This window comes from Mustela erminea, chromosome 13, assembly GCF_009829155.1.
Source record: "Mustela erminea isolate mMusErm1 chromosome 13, mMusErm1.Pri, whole genome shotgun sequence".
Taxonomy (NCBI): domain Eukaryota; kingdom Metazoa; phylum Chordata; class Mammalia; order Carnivora; family Mustelidae; genus Mustela; species Mustela erminea.
The window spans coordinates 27102478-27120313 of record NC_045626.1 but is presented as its reverse complement, the minus strand read 5'-3'; the positions used below and the strand labels follow the sequence as shown (position 1 = coordinate 27120313).

The window sequence follows — 17836 nt, the reverse complement described above, 5'->3', positions numbered from 1 at the left end:
TTCAGGGAAGCATCTGGCACAGAGCGAGCTCTGCTAGGTGGAAGCTGGTACTGTTGCTGCGGTTTCACTTGGTTGTGAATGGTTATGGCTCAGGAAAGGGGGAATCCACTGAATGAAGGCAAATAGCCCGAGACAGACTTGTAGGCTGGGTTCCAGAAGAGAGGAAGGACTAGCCAGCCAGAGAGAGCAAAATGTCCTGATTTTCTAAAAGAAAGGAATATGATGGCTGGGATGTACGTTTCATGTCACTCAACAGCTCTGTAGAATTATCAAACAGATGGGTTTGGAGCGCTTTACAGAGAACCATGCTTTTCTGGAATTAATTCATTAAATCATGTCAAACCAAACTTGCAGTGGCTTTCATTACTAAAGGATTTTTTTTTTTTTTCATTCACTCATCATGTTAGGAAAAGTAGAGCTTATCTTGGCAAGGCACTCAATGAAGTTTCCATGCTCTCCCTGTGAACACCAGAGAGAAATGTAAGCAGGGTGGTGGGTGGTTAGGAGAGGTCTGCAACAACATGAACGGTTCCCCCCAGGAGCTGGAGGAAAGGATGGACATCCGTTCAAGATCTCCTATGGCAGGTCCCTGGGCTAGAGTCCTGTCACAGAGGCATTGGAGGAACACATGATGGGGAGGACGGCTCAACAGGACACATAGTTGGCACTTAAGGATTCAGCTAAGTAAGAGCAAAATGTAATTCATAGCAGAATAGCAAAGAAGTCTATTTTTTTTTTCTATTAATGGGAGTCATATAAGCTCATGGTAGAAATTTGGAAAACAGGTAAGACCATAAAGAAGTACCTAAGAGGGTGCCTGGGTGGCTCAGTTGGTTGAGCAACTGCCTTCCGCTCAGGTCATGATCCTGGAGTCCTGGGATCAAGTCCCACATCGGGCTCCCTGCTTGGCAGGGAGTCTGCTTCTCCTGCTGACCTCTCTACTCTCATGCTCGCTCTCTCTCTCTCTCTCAAATAAATAAATAATCTTTAAAAAAAAAAAAAAAAGGCAGTATCTAAGAGACACCTGTAATTGTCCCGATTGGCACAGTTTGATAGCGTGAGCTACGAGAAGGGTGAGAATGGAGTTTGGGTGATGTTTAAGCCGGTGAGGAATTCAGGACTGTCCAAACCAGGAAAGGGCTGGTGCAGTCTATGCGGAGGGGACGGGCTATCCGGAGACTGGAGGCGCCCCTGAACGGTTCCAGAGCGCACTTAGCGCTCAGAGGCTGGCGGAGGGTGAGGACCGGGGAGAGGCGGCGGCTGCAGGGGGGTGAGGGGTGGTGCCTGCTGTCTGCGCGCGACGAACAAGGCGGCTTCCAGCAAGTAGCTCCGCCCGCCGACGGGAGAGGCGCTCAGGCCGGGCGGGGCGCGCACTCGCGGGCATGGTTCTTGCAGAAGCCGGTGCTTCCCCACCCTCTGCTCCCAACGTTACCGGAGACTCCCTGTCCTGCTGTGGTTCTTTTTCACTCGTGTTATCTAGAGCTGAAAACGGGGAGGCAGAAAGAAACGCGTTTCAGTTATTACCAAGGGAAACGAGCATGGTACAAAACGGCAGGCACTCAATTTTGTTGGAAGTATACAGTTAAACGTAAATTCATTGAAAAGTAATAACAAGAAAATTTTAAGGCTTCTGTGGGAGATGCTTTTCACCTTTTGGGCCCTTTTGATTTTTCCAAGTTTTCTACATCTGACTTATTCTAAAATCCAATAAATGTCATATTAAAGCAAAGTAAATGTGTCTCCAGCGTGTGTGAGGATACTTTCATGACCAAAACAAGAGAGTAGGGAGTTAGGAGGAGGGAGTGTAGTCCAGGCCGCTGTGTAGGGGTGGGGCTTGATTGTGGACGACCCTGACATACAGGCCGAGTTGTTTAGGTTGATTTGGTCATTGCAATGGCAATGGTAATGACCTTATTTGCTGACCCAAACTCAGGATGTATAATCTGATAGATAACCACGTATTTTGGGGATGAGAGGACACAACACAATGATTAAATTTGCAGAACTCCTAGAAAATCAGTGTTACAGTAGATTCTCCAGGGATAGACACTCATTTGCTTATTCATTCATTCAGTTGCATCGGGTTTCTTAAGCTCCAGCTGTATGCCAGACAGGTGCGCACCCTGGTGGGAGCAGGTCTCTGGGGAGCTAAGCGCAGGACACACCAGAAGATGAAGACAAACCCAGCAGTTAGTGGGTCCCTACACACCCAGGCGAGAGGTTCTGAGTCTCAGGAGTTGGAGTGGTAAGAATGGAACTTTCAGTGATATTTCAGGATAGTATTTGGTTGCTTCGCAGTTGCCCTGGGGGTCCTTCTTCAGCATGCTCCCCCCACCCCCCAGGGAGGCAGAGTGCACAGGAGGCACTCAGCAAACATTTGGCAAGTAATGGGAATGTTACTAAGGCGGGAGGAGGGCTGGAACTGAACCCCAGTCGATCCACAGGGATTCACTTATTTACGGAGCAAACCCGTCATTGCAATAAGTATATCCTGAGTGTTTACTACGCGCCTGCTGCCATATTGCTCCAGGCTGAAGCTGCCAAGATGAGACAGAGTTTCACCCTAGAGGAATTCACACAAGGACAGTCCGACTGGGGAAAGAGATACAGCTATAAACAGTGAAAGTGCTTATAGGAGACTGTTATAAGATGAACCTAGATAAAGGTATAATTAATACCTTTAGGCACAATTAGGAACTAATTAGTCGCAAGCACCCCCAGAGAGGAGATTGTCCAGGGTGGGAGTGGAGTAGAAGGAAAGCCCAGCATATGGAGAATGGGTAAGGTACAAAGTACAAATCCGGGAATGGCAGGTCCTTCTCAGTCGGCTTTGTGGTGTCTTTACTTCCGTCTCTTCCTCCAGGATGACTCCACTCCTGCAGGCCCGTACCTCTGTCGGGCTGTAGGCGAACCCCTCTTTCCCTTCTCTGAAAACGACTCCGTCCCCATCTAACACAGTCGCAGTGCAAGATGTGTCACAAGGACACACACATCTGCCCATCAGGCCAGAGTTGATTGGTCCAGGGACAGGGCTGTGACCAAAGTGGACCACTCAGGGTCCTCCCTGGGAATTTGGAGTCAGGACACTAGCTCCCAGGGCCAGTCTCATTGGTTTCTTACGGTCAATGTAAATTTGGGCGTCATGGGGTCCTGGGGGAAGCCCTAGCAATGTGTGCACATGGCCATATGTTTTTATAGAATTTTCAAAAGTAAGATAATTTTCAATGTAGTTGGTTAAGTCCACTGTCTCTTTTCCTTTTCCTCCCTCTGTCACCTACTCTCATGATAAATGGTGTTGGAGTGACTCTGGGTACCCAGGGATCTAGCTAAGGGGAAGTGGGGTTGAAGGTTCTTTTAGTTAGCGTGAGGTGGGAGCCCTTTGTGTGGTGTGCAGCCACCTACAGTCATAGCCAGTGTAGCAGTGGCTTCGGGAACATTCCTGAGGCTCGCTGTGATCCTCGGGACGCCCAGATGCAATGGGAGCCTGTCATCAGGCCAGGCTAGGGAACGAGTGTGTAGTGCAGGAGAAAAAGGTTTGAAATGATGGGTTCTTCTGGTTATCGGATTCGTAAAATCAGAAATTTCGGGGGTTTGTTTGTTTGTTTTTCAAAGATTTCATTTATTTATTTGACAGAGAGAGAGAGAGCACAAGCAGGGGGAGCAGCAGGCAGAGGGAGAAAGAGAAGCAGCCACTAAACCAACTGAGCCACCCAGGCGCCCCAGGAACTTTGGTTTTCTCGATCCTATAACTGACAAAGTTCTCTCCTTGCCCAAACTCTACTCAGTCTCAGCTGGGCCCTGATTGTCAGGCTTCCACGTTTGCATTTGCATGGTCCAGTTTTAGAAAGAACACTGCCAAGTGAATTGAGCCTTAGTGCCCCTGCCTCCAGATCTGGTCTCCGTCGTCCTCCACCGGCACTAAGGGGATAAGCTGAACACCCAGGCCTGCCCTCAGCAAGAGCCCTGTGAGGTCAGCCTAGACAGGTTCCGTTCTCACCTTTGGTGGGTCCTCTGAATGACCTTCTACCGGCTGACCCTCCCACTGCTCCTTGGCTCGAAATTCCCACGTTTCTTCCTTGTGGTCCAGGTAGACCCTAATCTGTTTCTGCTACAAAACCCCTCTCTACGGCGCCTGGATGGCCTAGTTGGTTAAGCAACTGCCTTCAGCTCAGCATGATCCTGGAGTCCTCAGATCGAGTCCCGCATCCTGCTCCCTGCTCGACAGGGAGTCTGCTTCTCCCTCTGACCCTCTCCCCTCTCATGCTCTCTCTCTCTCTCTCTCTCAAATAAATAATAGATGATAAATAATGAATAAAATAACAATAAATAATAAATAAGCAAAATCTTAAAAAAGAAAAAAAAACCCGCTCTAGTAGCCTGCTTGAATAAAGCCTTTTATACCCTCTTTCTTGCAAGTGTTGTGAATACTTTTTTTTTTTTAACATAATACACACCATACTTTCTTTTAAAGTGGGAATCACATGCAATTGGATATATCAGATTTTTTTGTGTTTAAATTGCTGGTTGATTGGAACAAGAAAACTCAAAATGCCCTGAATTCCATAGCTCACATACAAAAGAAATGGATAGGAATTTTCCCTAGTTTTTGTGACAATCCTAAGCATTTACATGACAATAATAATAATTTGGGACCAGGAACCTTTTTTATTTATTTTTTAAATTTTTTTTAAAGATTTTATTTATTTATTTGACAGAGAGAAATCACAAGTAGATGGAGAGGCAGGCAGAGAGAGAGAGAGGGAAGCAGGCTCCCTGCTGAGCAGAGAACCCGATGCGGGACTCGATCCCAGGACCCTGAGATCATGACCTGAGCCGAAGGCGGCGGCTTAAACCACTGAGCCACCCAGGCGCCCCAGGAACCTTTTTTAAACTATCCAGAATAGAAAAACAAAATTTGGATCAACCATGCTAAAGGAAAGACTGGAAAGTTTTTTGCATTTTCTCTGTGGAGAACCATTACAGAATAGTCCCAAGCAGAGGTCATCAAACAGGATGCAGCCAAAAATCATAATAATGATCATAATAATAATCATAAAATAAAAAGTAGGAGTAACATACAGTGTAACATACAGTAACATACATACAAGATTTGGCTGCAAATTCATTAAACTTTTTTTCCCCTGGATTTTGTGATTTTTTGGTGTTTCTTAGCCTTTAAACTTTTTTTTTTTTTTAAGATTTTATTTATTTATTTGACAGAGATCACAGGTAGGCAGAAAGGCAGGCAGAGAGAGAGGAGGAAGCAGGCTCCCTGCAGAGCAGAGAGCCCGATGCTGGGCTCTATCCCAGGACCCTGGGATCATGACCCGAGCCAAAGGCAGAGGCTTAACCCACTGAGCCACCCAGGCGCCCCCTTTTAACTTTTTTTTTTTTTTCAAAGATTTTATTTATTTATTCGACAGAAAGAGACACAGTGAGAAAGGGAACACAAACAGGGAGTGGGAGAGGGAGAAGCAAGCTTCCCACTGGAGCAGGTGGCCTGATGCAGGGCTCCATCCCAGGACCCTGGGACCATGACCTGAGCCAAAGGCAGACACTTAACAACTGAGCCACCCAGGTGCCTGCTTTTTGACACTTGTAAATTTGCTATGCTTTCTTTTCTCATTCTAGATCCATTTCCAGGTTTGAACTCATTTGGTATCTGTCATTTGTGTTCTTCTCCTTCCAGAGTCTCTCCCTGCCCCCTAAGCTCAGAAACGCAGTGTAAGCTTTGCCCTGCCCCCACCCCCCTTTCCTGTCCTGCCTTTCTATGATGTGGTCACTCTCTTTGGGCCTCTCTCTGTGTCCTTCCTCCCAGTCAGGGTTCGTGGCCTGACCTTCCACCTGAGGAAGTATTAGAGACAAGCTGGTTAGTCCTGCCGGCAATCCTCCTGCTTGCAGAGAGTCAGAGCACGTGGCATCTGTTATTACATTTGGTCCTTATTGCAAACCATTAGGGGAAAAAAGCCCCGCTCTTTTTGTTACGGGAATGGTCAGATTTCTAGGAAAGGAAGCGGAACAACCACAGCCCATGCCTCAGGGTCAGGCTTCGTGAGGTCCCGGGGCACTGGGCTACCGAGTGGAGGAGCCAGAAGGTAAATCTCTGTGGTCCGCATCCTCTCTCCTCGCCGTGCCCATGCTTCACGACGTTGGCACATATGGTTAGGGGGTCCCATCCGTGCCTTCTGCCAGGTGGGGAGACAGGCAGAACCTCTGGCCCACGGGTCCCCGCCGGGAAGCCAGCTGTAGCCCCGAGGCTTCCTTGGGAACATGAAATGGGGCCTAGGCTACCTCTCCTGGACCCTCTCCCTCCGGGACCGCAGGTTCGGGGGCTGCTGGGGGCAGCCTCAGAATCACTGGAAGCATTTTTCCCACTTACGTTCTGTGCACCCCAGCCAGCAGACGGGACAGGTGCTTTTTGGAAACTTCCAGGCAAATCTGATACCCACCCACTTTCAGGATGAGCGCTAGGCCAGAGGGACTCCTGAGCGTAACCAGGCGACGGTGGAGGCCGTGATGTGCTCACCGCCAAATGAAGCCGCCTGCTCCCAGAGGAACACAAAGCCAGACTGCCTGGGGGCAGTCCCTGACCTACCTCCTCACTAGCCCTTGGGTCCTGGCAAGTCACTTGACTCTAGAATCCACCCGCCCACTTCTCTGTAACACGGAAATCACTAGAGCACCGTACCCGAAATGTGATGAGGCACAGAAAGTATCGAGCACAGAATTTGATGCGTATGGCTCAAAAATGTGAACCACTGCCCTTCCTTCCTCCGCGGACATCAGCCAAGCGTGAAGGGAAAGGTAGACACTGTTCCCCTCCCCAAGGCCCAAGCTAGCGGTGGGCTTCCCTCCCTCCTTCCCACGGAGGAGGCAAGAGGCCAGCCGCTGAGGGCCAGGGACTTATCCTGAAATCCAGACTAGCCAGGATCTTCTTTCAGCTCAGAGTGGTTGGGAACCCCCTCTTTTGTCTGGGGCTGGGGAGACCGGTTTGGGGCAATCGTCTCTGGTGTCACCGGTTCCCTGTCCCTTGTGCAGACAGCTGGGGGTGTCCTGGGGGGCCCGGGAAGCCGGCAGACAGTCTTTCCTTTTCAACAGGAACAGGTGGACAGCCGAGCCAGAGAAGGAAGAGGGGGGCTGGGAGGCTGCTGCTGGAGGCTGTGCGTCTCAGATCCCCAGCCTCCCCTTTCCCTCCTCTCCAGCTGCTCTGATCTCCTGGGGTGCTCAGGGCCTCGCACTAAAGCCGTTCAGGAAGATAAAGGTTTAATAAACTCATTTTCATGAAGGCATCGAGGACCGATGCCCTTCATTTCAGACTGGGCAATGCCCCATAGTGATATCCTTTAAATGTTCTTACTTGAGGGGCGCCTGGGTGGCTCAGTGGGTTAGAGCCTCTTCCTTCGGCTCAGGTCATGATCTTGGGGTCCTGGGATAGAGTCCTGCGGTGGGCTCTCTGCTCGGTGGGGGGCCAGCTTCCTCCCCTCTCTCTGCCTGCCTCTCTGCCTACTGTGATTTCTGTCTGTCAAATAAATAAATAAAATCTAAAAAAAAAAAAAAAGTTCTTACTTGAGGGCTCAGGCTCAGACTGGGGAGAGACTGGGTCTTGGCCTCCTACCCCAGGGAGGTGTCCCTGTGGGCCGCCAGGGCCAAGAGCATTGGAGAAGTCCAGCCATTCTACAAGCCAGAAGGCCCCTTCCACGGCCTTCTACTCTTCTCCTGAAGCCAGTCAGAACAGGGGGTCCCCAGCCAGGCTTCTGGCTTGGGGGGATTTTCCTAGATGGTGGGGTGAGGGCTCAGGGCCAGGCCAGTCTATACCCAACCTCAGGGTCCACAGTCTTTCTCCGGGTCGTTCTGTTTCCCAGTCCTGGGAGTTGGGGGAAAGGGAACAAAAATGAAATTCTGACCCCAACGCTCGTTCCTCCCCTGTCCAGGGACCAGGGATAGACAGGGAGTGTGGTCAGGCAGTTCCCAGAGCCCCACTGAGCTGCTGAGGGAAGCTGATGAGCTGTGACACCACCGCGTCCCTTCTGCCCCTACCTTCATGCCCTCTGTGCCCCGGGAATGCCCACTACACTTGCCCCACACCACCCCCCACCCCCAACAGAGGCCAGCACCTCGGGCATTTATCCGAGCCTCACTAGATGGACGAGAACACAGTGCAGCCACCGGCCTCCCCTGGAGATTAGATCCGACAAATCCCATGTTTGAGGGACGGGCTGGGCCCTTTCCCCTCAGCCATTGGACCCGAACAGTCCTGTGTGCTGTATCCTCCCGACCTACGCTGGAGGCCCGTCTCGCTCTGCCCTGCACACGGCAGCCAGAGGAAACAGACTTGATGTACATACGGCCAAATGGAGACGCTTAAAACAGAGCCAAGAGAAAAAAGTCGAGTGAGATCCATAACACAACCCAGTTACATTCATTAAAATTACATGTGGCCCAAACAAGAATGTGCGTGTGTCAAAAATAGGAGAACCTGTTAGGAAGGTGCCTTCTGGAGGGAGAGGGAGAGCTGAGGGAGTGGGGTCCGAAGGGAATGGGAGCATAGAGGGGAGGCGGGGGGGGGGGAGGGGGGCGGGGGGGGGAGGGAAAGAGGGAGAGAAGGAGAAGGAGGCAGAGGGGACAGAGGGAGGCAGAAGGAGGGAGGAATGCTCTTTACGAATCACCTCTGGAAGTTTCTTCTGGGAATGAAGCTTGGATTTACTTAGCATGTATATTTTTTCATGGAAAAAACACAAGGCCTATACAATTTTCAAAAATGGGAAATGTATTGATTTCTAATGTCTTAAGAACATACTCCCCACCCCTTCGGGCCAAAAGCCAACCAAGGCTTACAGAACAAAAAACAGCTACAATGTTGGCTTAACCTGTAGTTTAAAGCCGAAGCCGCTGCGAGTCTCTGTGGAAGGGAAGGGAAGGGCTCACCGAGGCACCGGTCACAGACGAGCAGCCGCAGGCTCGCTCTCCTGGTGTCAGAGTGCGGCTAGCGGCTGCCGAGGGTTACACTTGGAGCATGTGAAGGGGCCGAGTCGTGGGACCCAACCCAGAGCCAGGTGGAAAAGAGAAGAAACGAGAATGGAGAGCTGTGGCCACCTGCTCTGGAGAGCTCTGAGGAGAGGATTCTCGTAGTCTGGATGACTCTGATCACAGATCAGATCAAATATCACCAAATACAAGAACCCTCCCAGAGGCTTTGCATGGTAGGCTGTGGTCAGGGGTGTTCGTCCAGGAGGCTCCCTGGAGGAGGTGAGTGCTAGAAGCCAGAGGCTCATCTGGCCGGACAGGAGATATCGTCTTGGAAAGCAAGGGTAGCTGATTTGGACCCCTGGAGCTGCAGGGAGACACGTGAGACCTGCTCCCCAGGCACACTCCGTTAGTCAGCCTGGCTCAGCACCGTTGAAAGGGGATGAGGCCTAGGGCTGGGGCTGAATGTGGAGCGGGTCATTCTTCATGCCCTGTGGGGGTCAGATCCCCTTTGGAGGCTCCCCCAGGGACAAGTGTTGAGGGCAGCCTGGGGCTCTCTGTTGAGCCAGGCCACATGCGTGAGCAGGCGCGCACGCTCATGTGTGAGCGTGTGTGTGTGTGTGTGTGTGTGTGTGTGTTTGTCAAGGTCCAAACTTATCCAGCAAAGAGAGCTCCAGGTTGTGGCGCTGGTGTCAAGGAACCACGGAGCTCCTGGTCGGCGAATCCCAGGACAGGGACATAGGGGAGCAGACTCAGGTTAGGCCAGTGGGGGTGGGGGTGGGGGTGGGGAGGGCTGAGCTCTCTCTCTCCAGCTGGGCACATGAAAGGAAATGGGCTCAGGGTCCCAAGTACCTGGGAGGAGTGTGGCCACCCCTCAGAGTGTGAGTGGAAACGAGTATCGAGTATGGGTTCTGGGCTGGGGCTTTGAGGCGGGGCCTGCCCCTTCCAAGGTCTCTTTGCACCTGGTAGCTGCAGACAGGAAGACCAAGTCTGGGATGCTGGAAGCACAGAAGGGAATGGGCCTGGGTACCTGAGTGAGGGAGGACGGTCCCCTGACGAGGCTTGGACTGTGCCTTGGCCTGGAACCGGAGAAATGGATTTCTGTTGTGTTCTAGGCTTTCTAGGTCACAGCGCTTTCCCCTGCTCTGCCCTCCCCATATTATCAGGTTTGCACATGGTCCGTCTCTACCCATTGGGTCTGTCTTACTTCACATCTCCCCATGGCCACCATGGAACTCCCTGGATGTGTGCGCTGGGCCGGGTGCCTGACTGAGGTCTTTTCTTCGGCTTGTTCACACTCCCCACTCTCCTGCAGCTTCTTGAAATCCCACCTAATGTTCACAGTCTAGTTCAGACCTCGTGTCTGCTGGAGGCCCTCCCTGAGCACTGGAGGCCAGGGCTCGGAGAGCCCTGTCCTTCCCTTTCCTGACAGCCGGGGTGGCAGAGTTGCAGGTGGCCCCAGGAAAGTGCGTGCTGATTTCAACTACAGACCCACAGGTTGTAGGCATATGTTGGAAACATGGCCTCTCGCTAATGGATTATATTTCTCTTGGGTGTTCCTGGGTATGTGCTGTATACACTGAGCATTCTCTCTCTCTCTCTCTCTCTCTCTCTCACACACACACACACACACACACACACACACACACACACACAGAGTACACGTTTGCAGACCTTCAAGACCACAAGGCCAGTTGTGCCTGAAACAGCTGAGCAGTTGGGTCCACAGTAGGAAAGAACTCGATGCCCGCTTATGGCTTGAACAAACTAGGATAAGCATAACATGACAGCTGGGAGGTCTTAGCTGACCGCAGGTCAGGCAGAACCATGACTCCGCAGAAGGATGCTGGGATGGCCTGGGAACAGGGCTGAGTAGAAGGGGTCAGAGCTCCACTTCCAAGTCTAGGGGTCAGAAGGCTCTGGAAAAGGCCCTGGAGCACAGGCCACACCCTCCTTTCTCCCAGCCTTTCCCCATGAGCATCTGTTTGCTTTTCTATATTTTGGTTTTGATAGATTTCTAAAAGTCACCTCCTGTGTGAAGCCTTCCTGGATTGTAGCAAGGACAGAAGTTCCTCCCACCTTTTTCATGTCTCTGTGAACCCCTCAGGACGTCGTGTAGAATTCTTCCCTTATTCTAAACCATGGCAACCGCAGGTATCGGATCCCTAGTGGCCAGTATGGTGCCTGGTGCAGAGGAGGTAGATTGCCACACAGTAATAATACAGTGAGATAACCCTAATATATAAAGAATATTTAAAAATTGAAGGAACAAAAGACATTTACAACTCTACAGAATGGACGAATATTAGGAACAGACGATTCACACGTAAAGCACAACATAAAAATAGCCCTTTGGCGTAAAAATATTAAGAAAATTGCTAATTTCAGCAATACTGAGATACCATTTCTCACTCATCGGATGGGGAGAGAGTCAGTGGCTCCACGATCCAGGTTGTTAGCGTGGCTGTGGGGAGATGGGCCGCGTCTTACTCAGTGCTGGTACGGAGGCAACTGGCTACATCCACGGAGAAGACTCTGGCAAGACCTAAGGAACGTAAATGTGTGTACGTTTGCCCTTCACCCCTGTATCCTCCGCAGCTCGGAGAGAGCTCAGTGCATGCAAGTCAGGGTGGCGGGATTGGCGAGTTTAAGACAGAGGCAGCTGTCTAAATATCACAGCAGGGAGGCAGGTTGAGTAGAGTGGGGCCATCCATGGGGAGGGGGGAGGTACTGCGCTGCTCGCAGCAGCTTGGGCGCGAAGAGAGGGCATGTAACCTGAACTTCGTGGACAGACCTCATGGAGCCCAAGAACCTCCTGCCAGATCACAGAAGATTTGCCTCCGTGTGTATTTTTTTATTTTTGTTTTTATTTGTATTTATTGGTTTGTGTTTATTTTTGAGACAGGCACGTGGCTTCCAACTGAAAGATCGGTGGCTCTCAGACAGTTAAACATCACTGCCCCTGACGCTTCCAGCATGAAAGGTTTCTCACTGATGTTATTATGTCGGCTGGAAAGAGCCTTCTGGACTTTAGGGGTAGGGGATGAACACAGAAAAATCAGGGCTTTAGTACCTGAAAAAAAAAATTTAATGTTTTGAAAAGTGGAAAGCGCGTGCACACACACACACACACACATCTCAAAACTCAAACTCCCCCATAATAATTCCACGAGATTAGCATTATGGTAGCTTCTTATTTTTAGGTACAGATAATGGCGAGCCCGCTTTTAGACAACAGATTGAGTGATGGAAGCTTGACCAAGGCACAAGGGCCCATAGCCACCCCCGGCTGAAGGTTGAATTTACACCGGGCGTCAGGAGACCCACCTTCAAATAGCCACAGGCCCTAACAGACCAATGGGCTAGTCCCAACCAGGCACAGTTACCAAGAAAGGGAAAATTCTATACTTTCCCACACCTCCTCACCTTCTCCCTTTAAACACAGCCCCTACCCTCAGCCTCCTTGTAGCCAGCCTCTCCTGCGTGGCTCCCTTGCTGGCATTCGATGAACTTCTATCTCCTGCGTTCTGCCTCAGCCAAATCTTTTAACCCCCCACCCCCCGCCAATGTCTCAGACTTCCACCCAATCATCACCACACATCTGGGGGGCCCCCTTTCCATCCGACGGAGACCACAGATAGGATATGAAGCGTTTTTGTCTGACATTCATTTTCATGGCTGCAGAATGTCACACATGTGGATTTCTTTTCTTTTTTCTTTTTGCTAGAGAAGCAAATCCTTTTAAGGGTGGGTATGATGATCAGGGTACCAGGTTAGTGAGGATCCGACACCATGTCAAGCCCCAGGAGGCCTTCACCGAGGATAGTAAACCCATTCACTAGATGAGGAAACCAAGCTCCCAAATGTGGGCAGGGGGCTCTTTTCCAGTAACTGACAAAGGAGACTGGAACCCCAGGGTTTCCAGACTTCACCACGTGTGTGAGGGGTCATCTCTGGGAGGCAGCTTCCCCAGGGGGGTGTCCTTTCATCAGAGGGAGGTGGGAACTAGGCTCCCGGTCCTGGCCTCCCAGCGGGTGGGGGTGGTGGGTGATGGAGGTAGTGGGGTAGGGGTGGAGGGACCATGGCAGGAGGGGAAGGAGAATCCTGGTGGTGGGGAGGCCCACGGTCTCTGGGAGGGAATGTCTCCCGGCAGTGAGCCTGGGCTACAGATTTGCTGCTTGCCCAGCAGAAAGGCCCACAGGGAGTCTTGGGCCTAGTCGGCCTCTCCTCCCCCGCCTGGGGCCTCCTCACCATGAGGGGCGGGCTCTGGCCTCCAGGGCACAGCTGCTCTGTCGGGGTGACAGGTGGCCGACTGGAGCATCCTGGGAGGAGCTGGGAGGACCCCTCCTAGCCTCTAGCCTGGAGTTTTCATGCTCCCCGACCTCTCCTCCGTGCCCTGAACAGAAGGGAGCTGGGACAGCTTTCTGAAGAAGGCCGAAAGCCTGGGGGCTGCCTGCAACGTCCGGGCTGGGCAGCAGAGTCCCGCAGTTTCTCGAAGCTGGCTCCACAGCCCAAGTTGGCCTTGGATCTCAGCTCCACTCCATTCTGGTTCTGTGGCCTTGGGCGATGGACAGCCTGGGCGCCTCCACGTGCCCGTCTGTAATCTACAGCAGAATAAAAGACCCCAGTCAGAGCCCGAAAGAAGGTGGAGTTAACAGTGTCAAGTTCTCAGAACAATGCTGGCATGTCCTCAGTGCCCAGTAAATGTGAGCGCTAATTAGAGCTTGCCTCTTTCCTGCACAGGGCCCGAGGCCTCAGACGCGCGGTCCCCACGGCGACAGTCCCCACAGGCAACACTTCGCCTCTCTTAAGCTTGTCCAGGAGCAGGTAGGTCATGCCCTAGTCAGAAAGCCTTCTGTTCCCATTAGGTCTCCAGTGGGAGGAAGGGTGGCTTGGAGCATTCCTTTTCAACCCCCTTGGTGTCCTGTGACCCCAGAGACACATGAGTGAGTGTGGGGCAGGGGGACTGGTCTGGTCTTCTGCCTCAGTGAGATGGAATTCAGTGTGTCACCGAGCACAGGCAGCTGGCTGGGAATTGTGTATTAGCTGAGAGCAGGCCTGGAGTGTGTGTATGTGTGTGTGTGTTTATGTGTGTGTGTGTGTGTGTGTGTGTGTGCGTGAGAGAGAGACAGATATAGATGTCATCTTCGTACTTCTGCTTCTTTGGTCTTTAGCTGTTGCTAGAAGCACCTGTCTACCTACGGGTGACGTCGCGAGGCCTCTGCTCTGTCTTCATCTGGGTGGGGCCAGGGCCTTGTTCTTGCCAGGGGCACTGAGCAGAGGGATGGCTGTTAAAGAGCAGCCATCCTCCTTCCTAGCTGCCGATGGGACCCTAAATCACCAGGTGGGAAAAGCTTGCTGCCCAGGAGAGCCCATTGTTGTGAACTGAACGTTTGGCAGCCCTCCCCATCCCCAACCCCCCGCCCCGCAAATTCATGTATTGAAGCCCTAATCTGCGACGTGATGGTATTTGGAGGTGGGTCTTTGGGGAGGTAAGTAGGTCATGAGGGTGAGCCTCTCACGAATGGGATTAGTGCCCTTATAAGAGGAGCCCGAGAAAGGCCATCTCTGCCTGCCATGTGAGCACACAGGGAGAAGACGGCTATCCAGGTACCAGAAAGTGGGTCCTCACCAGACGCCGAATCTGCCGGCACCTGTAGATCATGGGACTTTGCTGCCCCGGGATTGGGAGAAATACGTTTGTTGTTTAAGTTGCCCAGCCTATGGTCTTTTGTTTCAGCAGCCCGAGCTGATAAGACACTCACTATTTGACAAGGAGTGATATAGTCTGAAATGTTCGAGGTTTATTTGTTACAACAGCTAGGATGACCCTAACTAGTATGTAGGAAGATGGGGGGGGGGGCGTTAGGGAAGGCTTCCCGGAGGCGTCCAAGCCTGAGCAAGCTTTGAAGGATGAGCAGAAATTGCAGTGGTGGAATCGGGATGGGAGGGCAGATTTCAGCTCAGTAGACGAAAAAATTGTTGGCCAGTGACAGTCAGCCCTAGAAAATCTCTGTGACGCGGGGAGCGTGCCAGCAGAGACTTTCAGGAATGTTAGTTACCCTGGGTAGTAGGTAGGAAGCCCCTTGACGCCCTTCTAGCTGCGTAAGGACAGGGCCGGGTACCCCTGAGGTTGCAGAGAGTATCCTGCACATCACCCAGGGCTCTCCGGGCCTGGAGCAAGGACCCCACTACTAACTACCCGCAGTGGACCACGCTAACTGGGTATGCTGAGAAGCCACCTACAGTTCCCAACGCGGTGAGCAGGCTGTGTTCCAGAAATCTCCGTGTGAGCCAGTCGTTTGAAGCCCAGAATGCGCTTTCCCATAGAAACCAAGTTATAAATGGTGGTTGGTTTTTCAGGCCAGTCCACAAATCTCTACTTAACTCATCATGTTCCTGAAGTTTATCATTAACAGTACAAGGTGCCCTGTTCACCTTTTACAGTGTGGTTTGTTTGAGAAAATGCATTTCAGCTTCCAGTGGGAGAATGCAGGCATAACGTCTCGCTTCTAAGTGATATCCAGGGGCCGGCGGCTCCTCGGGGAGACGGAGGGATGGGGTAAGTATTTCGGGCACCAGGAACTCCTTAGTTCTTCCCCACTGTAGACAGAGGGCTCCATGTCCCCGAGGTCCCGAACTGAGGAATAATGGGCCATGTCCCAGCTGTGGGATGGGGCAGCACCAGGAATTCAGACACCAGTGGCTGTCCCCACCTTGTTGGAGCAGATCAGTCATATCTGCACGTACCCTACGGCCTTGCTCAGGAAAGGAGCTGAACCCTGACTGGCCCCTGATTACAGGCCACCCACGTGCTGGTCCCTCGGTGACCATCTGGCTGGAGTGGCTCTGCCCGTGAAGGGCCATGGAGGTGTGCAGAGCAAATCCACGCGGCTGCCTCTGGACTGTGGATTAGAGACAGGCCAGTTCAGCGGGTAGGCAGGAAGGACTGGAGCAGAGACACACGTTCATCAGTCAGGGTTCCAGGAGGCAAGCCCCAGGCATGGACTCTCGCCAATTAAACCGAAAAGAAGTTTCTGAAAACCACACTGGGATACACACTCTAGCAGGCCCTATCAGTGCCTTACCCAGAGCCCCCTACATTCGTGGCCATGGGCCTAGTCTGCTTATGGTGACAGTGTAGGGGTCTCCGACCACAGGAAGTGCACTGGGCCAGGGGCAGGGTGAACGAGAAGTGCTGGCGAGTTCCTGCCTCTTGAAGCAGCTCTGAGCCAATGATGGATGGGAGGTCAAAAAAGACCCCCTCCCTCAACAGAGCCAACTCTGAGGCCTGTGCCACCCTCTCCGCCAGAGCTCCCCCGCAGGACTGAGCTCCAGGCGCCCAGAGTGGTAACCAGTCCGATCTAACAGTTCTCTTTTGCCGTGGAGCAAACCATCTAAAAGCTGTGTGCTGTAGAACAATACCGATGAATTATTTCTCAGGATTCTGGGGGTTGGATGGTGACTTTTACTGCTAGTGTCCTCTTGTGTAGCTGCGGTCCATAGGAAAGAAGGTCTAAGAGAGCCTCGTCTGTCTGGCGGTTGGCTGGGTGTCCCTCATCCTCCACTAGGACTGGACCAGCTTCCTGGTGAGGTGGTCCCAGGGCAGTGTTCAGAAAGGGCCCAGGCAGAAGCCGCAGCGCTCCATTAAGCTCCCGGACTCACTTAGTGCCTCTTCTGCCTCTATTCTATAGGTCGAAACAAAGCTGGTCAGATCCGCGGGGTGAAGAAATACACGTCCCCCCGATGCGGAGCAAGCTGGACCCTGGATGGGACGAAGGGGGCCATGAAGCAACCCAGCACATACCCACTAACACGTACTCTACTGACTTCCTCCTCTACCTCTCTTCCTCTCTTCTACCACTATTTCCGGGGAGAAACCGTTACTGGCTGCACGTGAATATTCGAATCACTGTCTGCTCTGGGGGAACCTCAGGATCCATGCAGAATCATCTGGAGAGCTGGCCATCAGGCTTGAGGCTCTGCTCCCAGGAAAGGTGCCCCTGCCTAGAGGCAGCTAGTGCCACTGTCCCCAAGCTAGATGCCTGTGCCACCTGGTGCTTCTTTTTTCAGGTGCTCACATCTGGTCAGAACCCGCTGTGAGTGATACTAAATGATGGAGTCTATGGCACTTGCCCGAAGCCTTACTGGCAAGGAGGGAGCAGAGGCCGGGGTTCGGGGCTTGGCAGTGGGGACGAGGACAGAAATGGTCCCAAACCTAGCAAGGATGTGCACTAATGTCAACTTGCCAGAGAATCAGAGGCACCCGGAGAGAAGAAGGTGGGGGAAGGAGTGGCACCGGAGAAGAGCTAACATGTGCCCAGAGCTGCACCTCGGGGTTCCATTTCAGTCCTCACACTTTCTGACCATTATGTCTTCCTTTCTCAAGGTGATGTAGGTGAGCCTTGAATTCTTTCTACCAAAGTAGTCCTACTAACAAAGCCCAAGCTCCTGTGGACACAGGCACCCAGGTCATGGGTTTAGTTGTCCCATGTGGACCTGGGATTGGGACCGCCAGACCTCCTATGGAGATTTGAGGTTTCCAGGAACCTCTCTCACCAAGAGGTCGCCTGGCAATTGCAGACAATGCAATTGTCTGCCATGATCCCCCAAAGATGTCTACGTGACATCAGCATCTTACGGGTATGCATTCTTTTTTTAAAAAAGATTAATTAATTAATTTATTTGAGAGAGAGAGAGAGAGAGAGAGGGCTGCTCATGTGAGCAGGGGAGGAACCGAGGAAGAGGGAGAGAGGGAATCTCTAGAAGACTCCCTGCTGAGTGCGGAGCCCACATGGGCTCCATGTCACGACCCCGAGATCACAACCTGAGCCAAAAAGCAACAGTCAGATGCTCTATCGACTGAGTCACC

General features: G+C 52.1%; 1 protein-coding gene across 6 annotated transcripts; it reads left to right on the top strand.

Moving 5' to 3' along the window:
* Positions 1–8625: 8625 nt before the first annotated feature.
* LOC116572311 lies at positions 8626–17602 on the top strand. 6 transcript variants are annotated; one of them, XM_032311199.1, is made up of 6 exons: positions 8626–9200; positions 10978–11118; positions 11870–12000; positions 13369–13609; positions 13708–13791; positions 16659–17602. In XM_032311199.1, the coding sequence occupies exons 3-6, from the start codon at positions 11967–11969 to the stop codon at positions 17065–17067; spliced, it is 768 nt and encodes a 255-aa protein (XP_032167090.1). In that variant the 5' UTR covers positions 8626–9200; positions 10978–11118; positions 11870–11966; the 3' UTR covers positions 17068–17602. The 6 variants fall into 6 exon arrangements, 4 of the variants coding, with proteins under 4 accessions (XP_032167090.1, XP_032167091.1, XP_032167093.1 ...); XM_032311200.1 differs by having other exon boundaries at positions 11866–12000; XR_004278217.1 differs by lacking the exon at positions 13369–13609 and having other exon boundaries at positions 11870–11947.
* Positions 17603–17836: the final 234 nt, after the last annotated feature.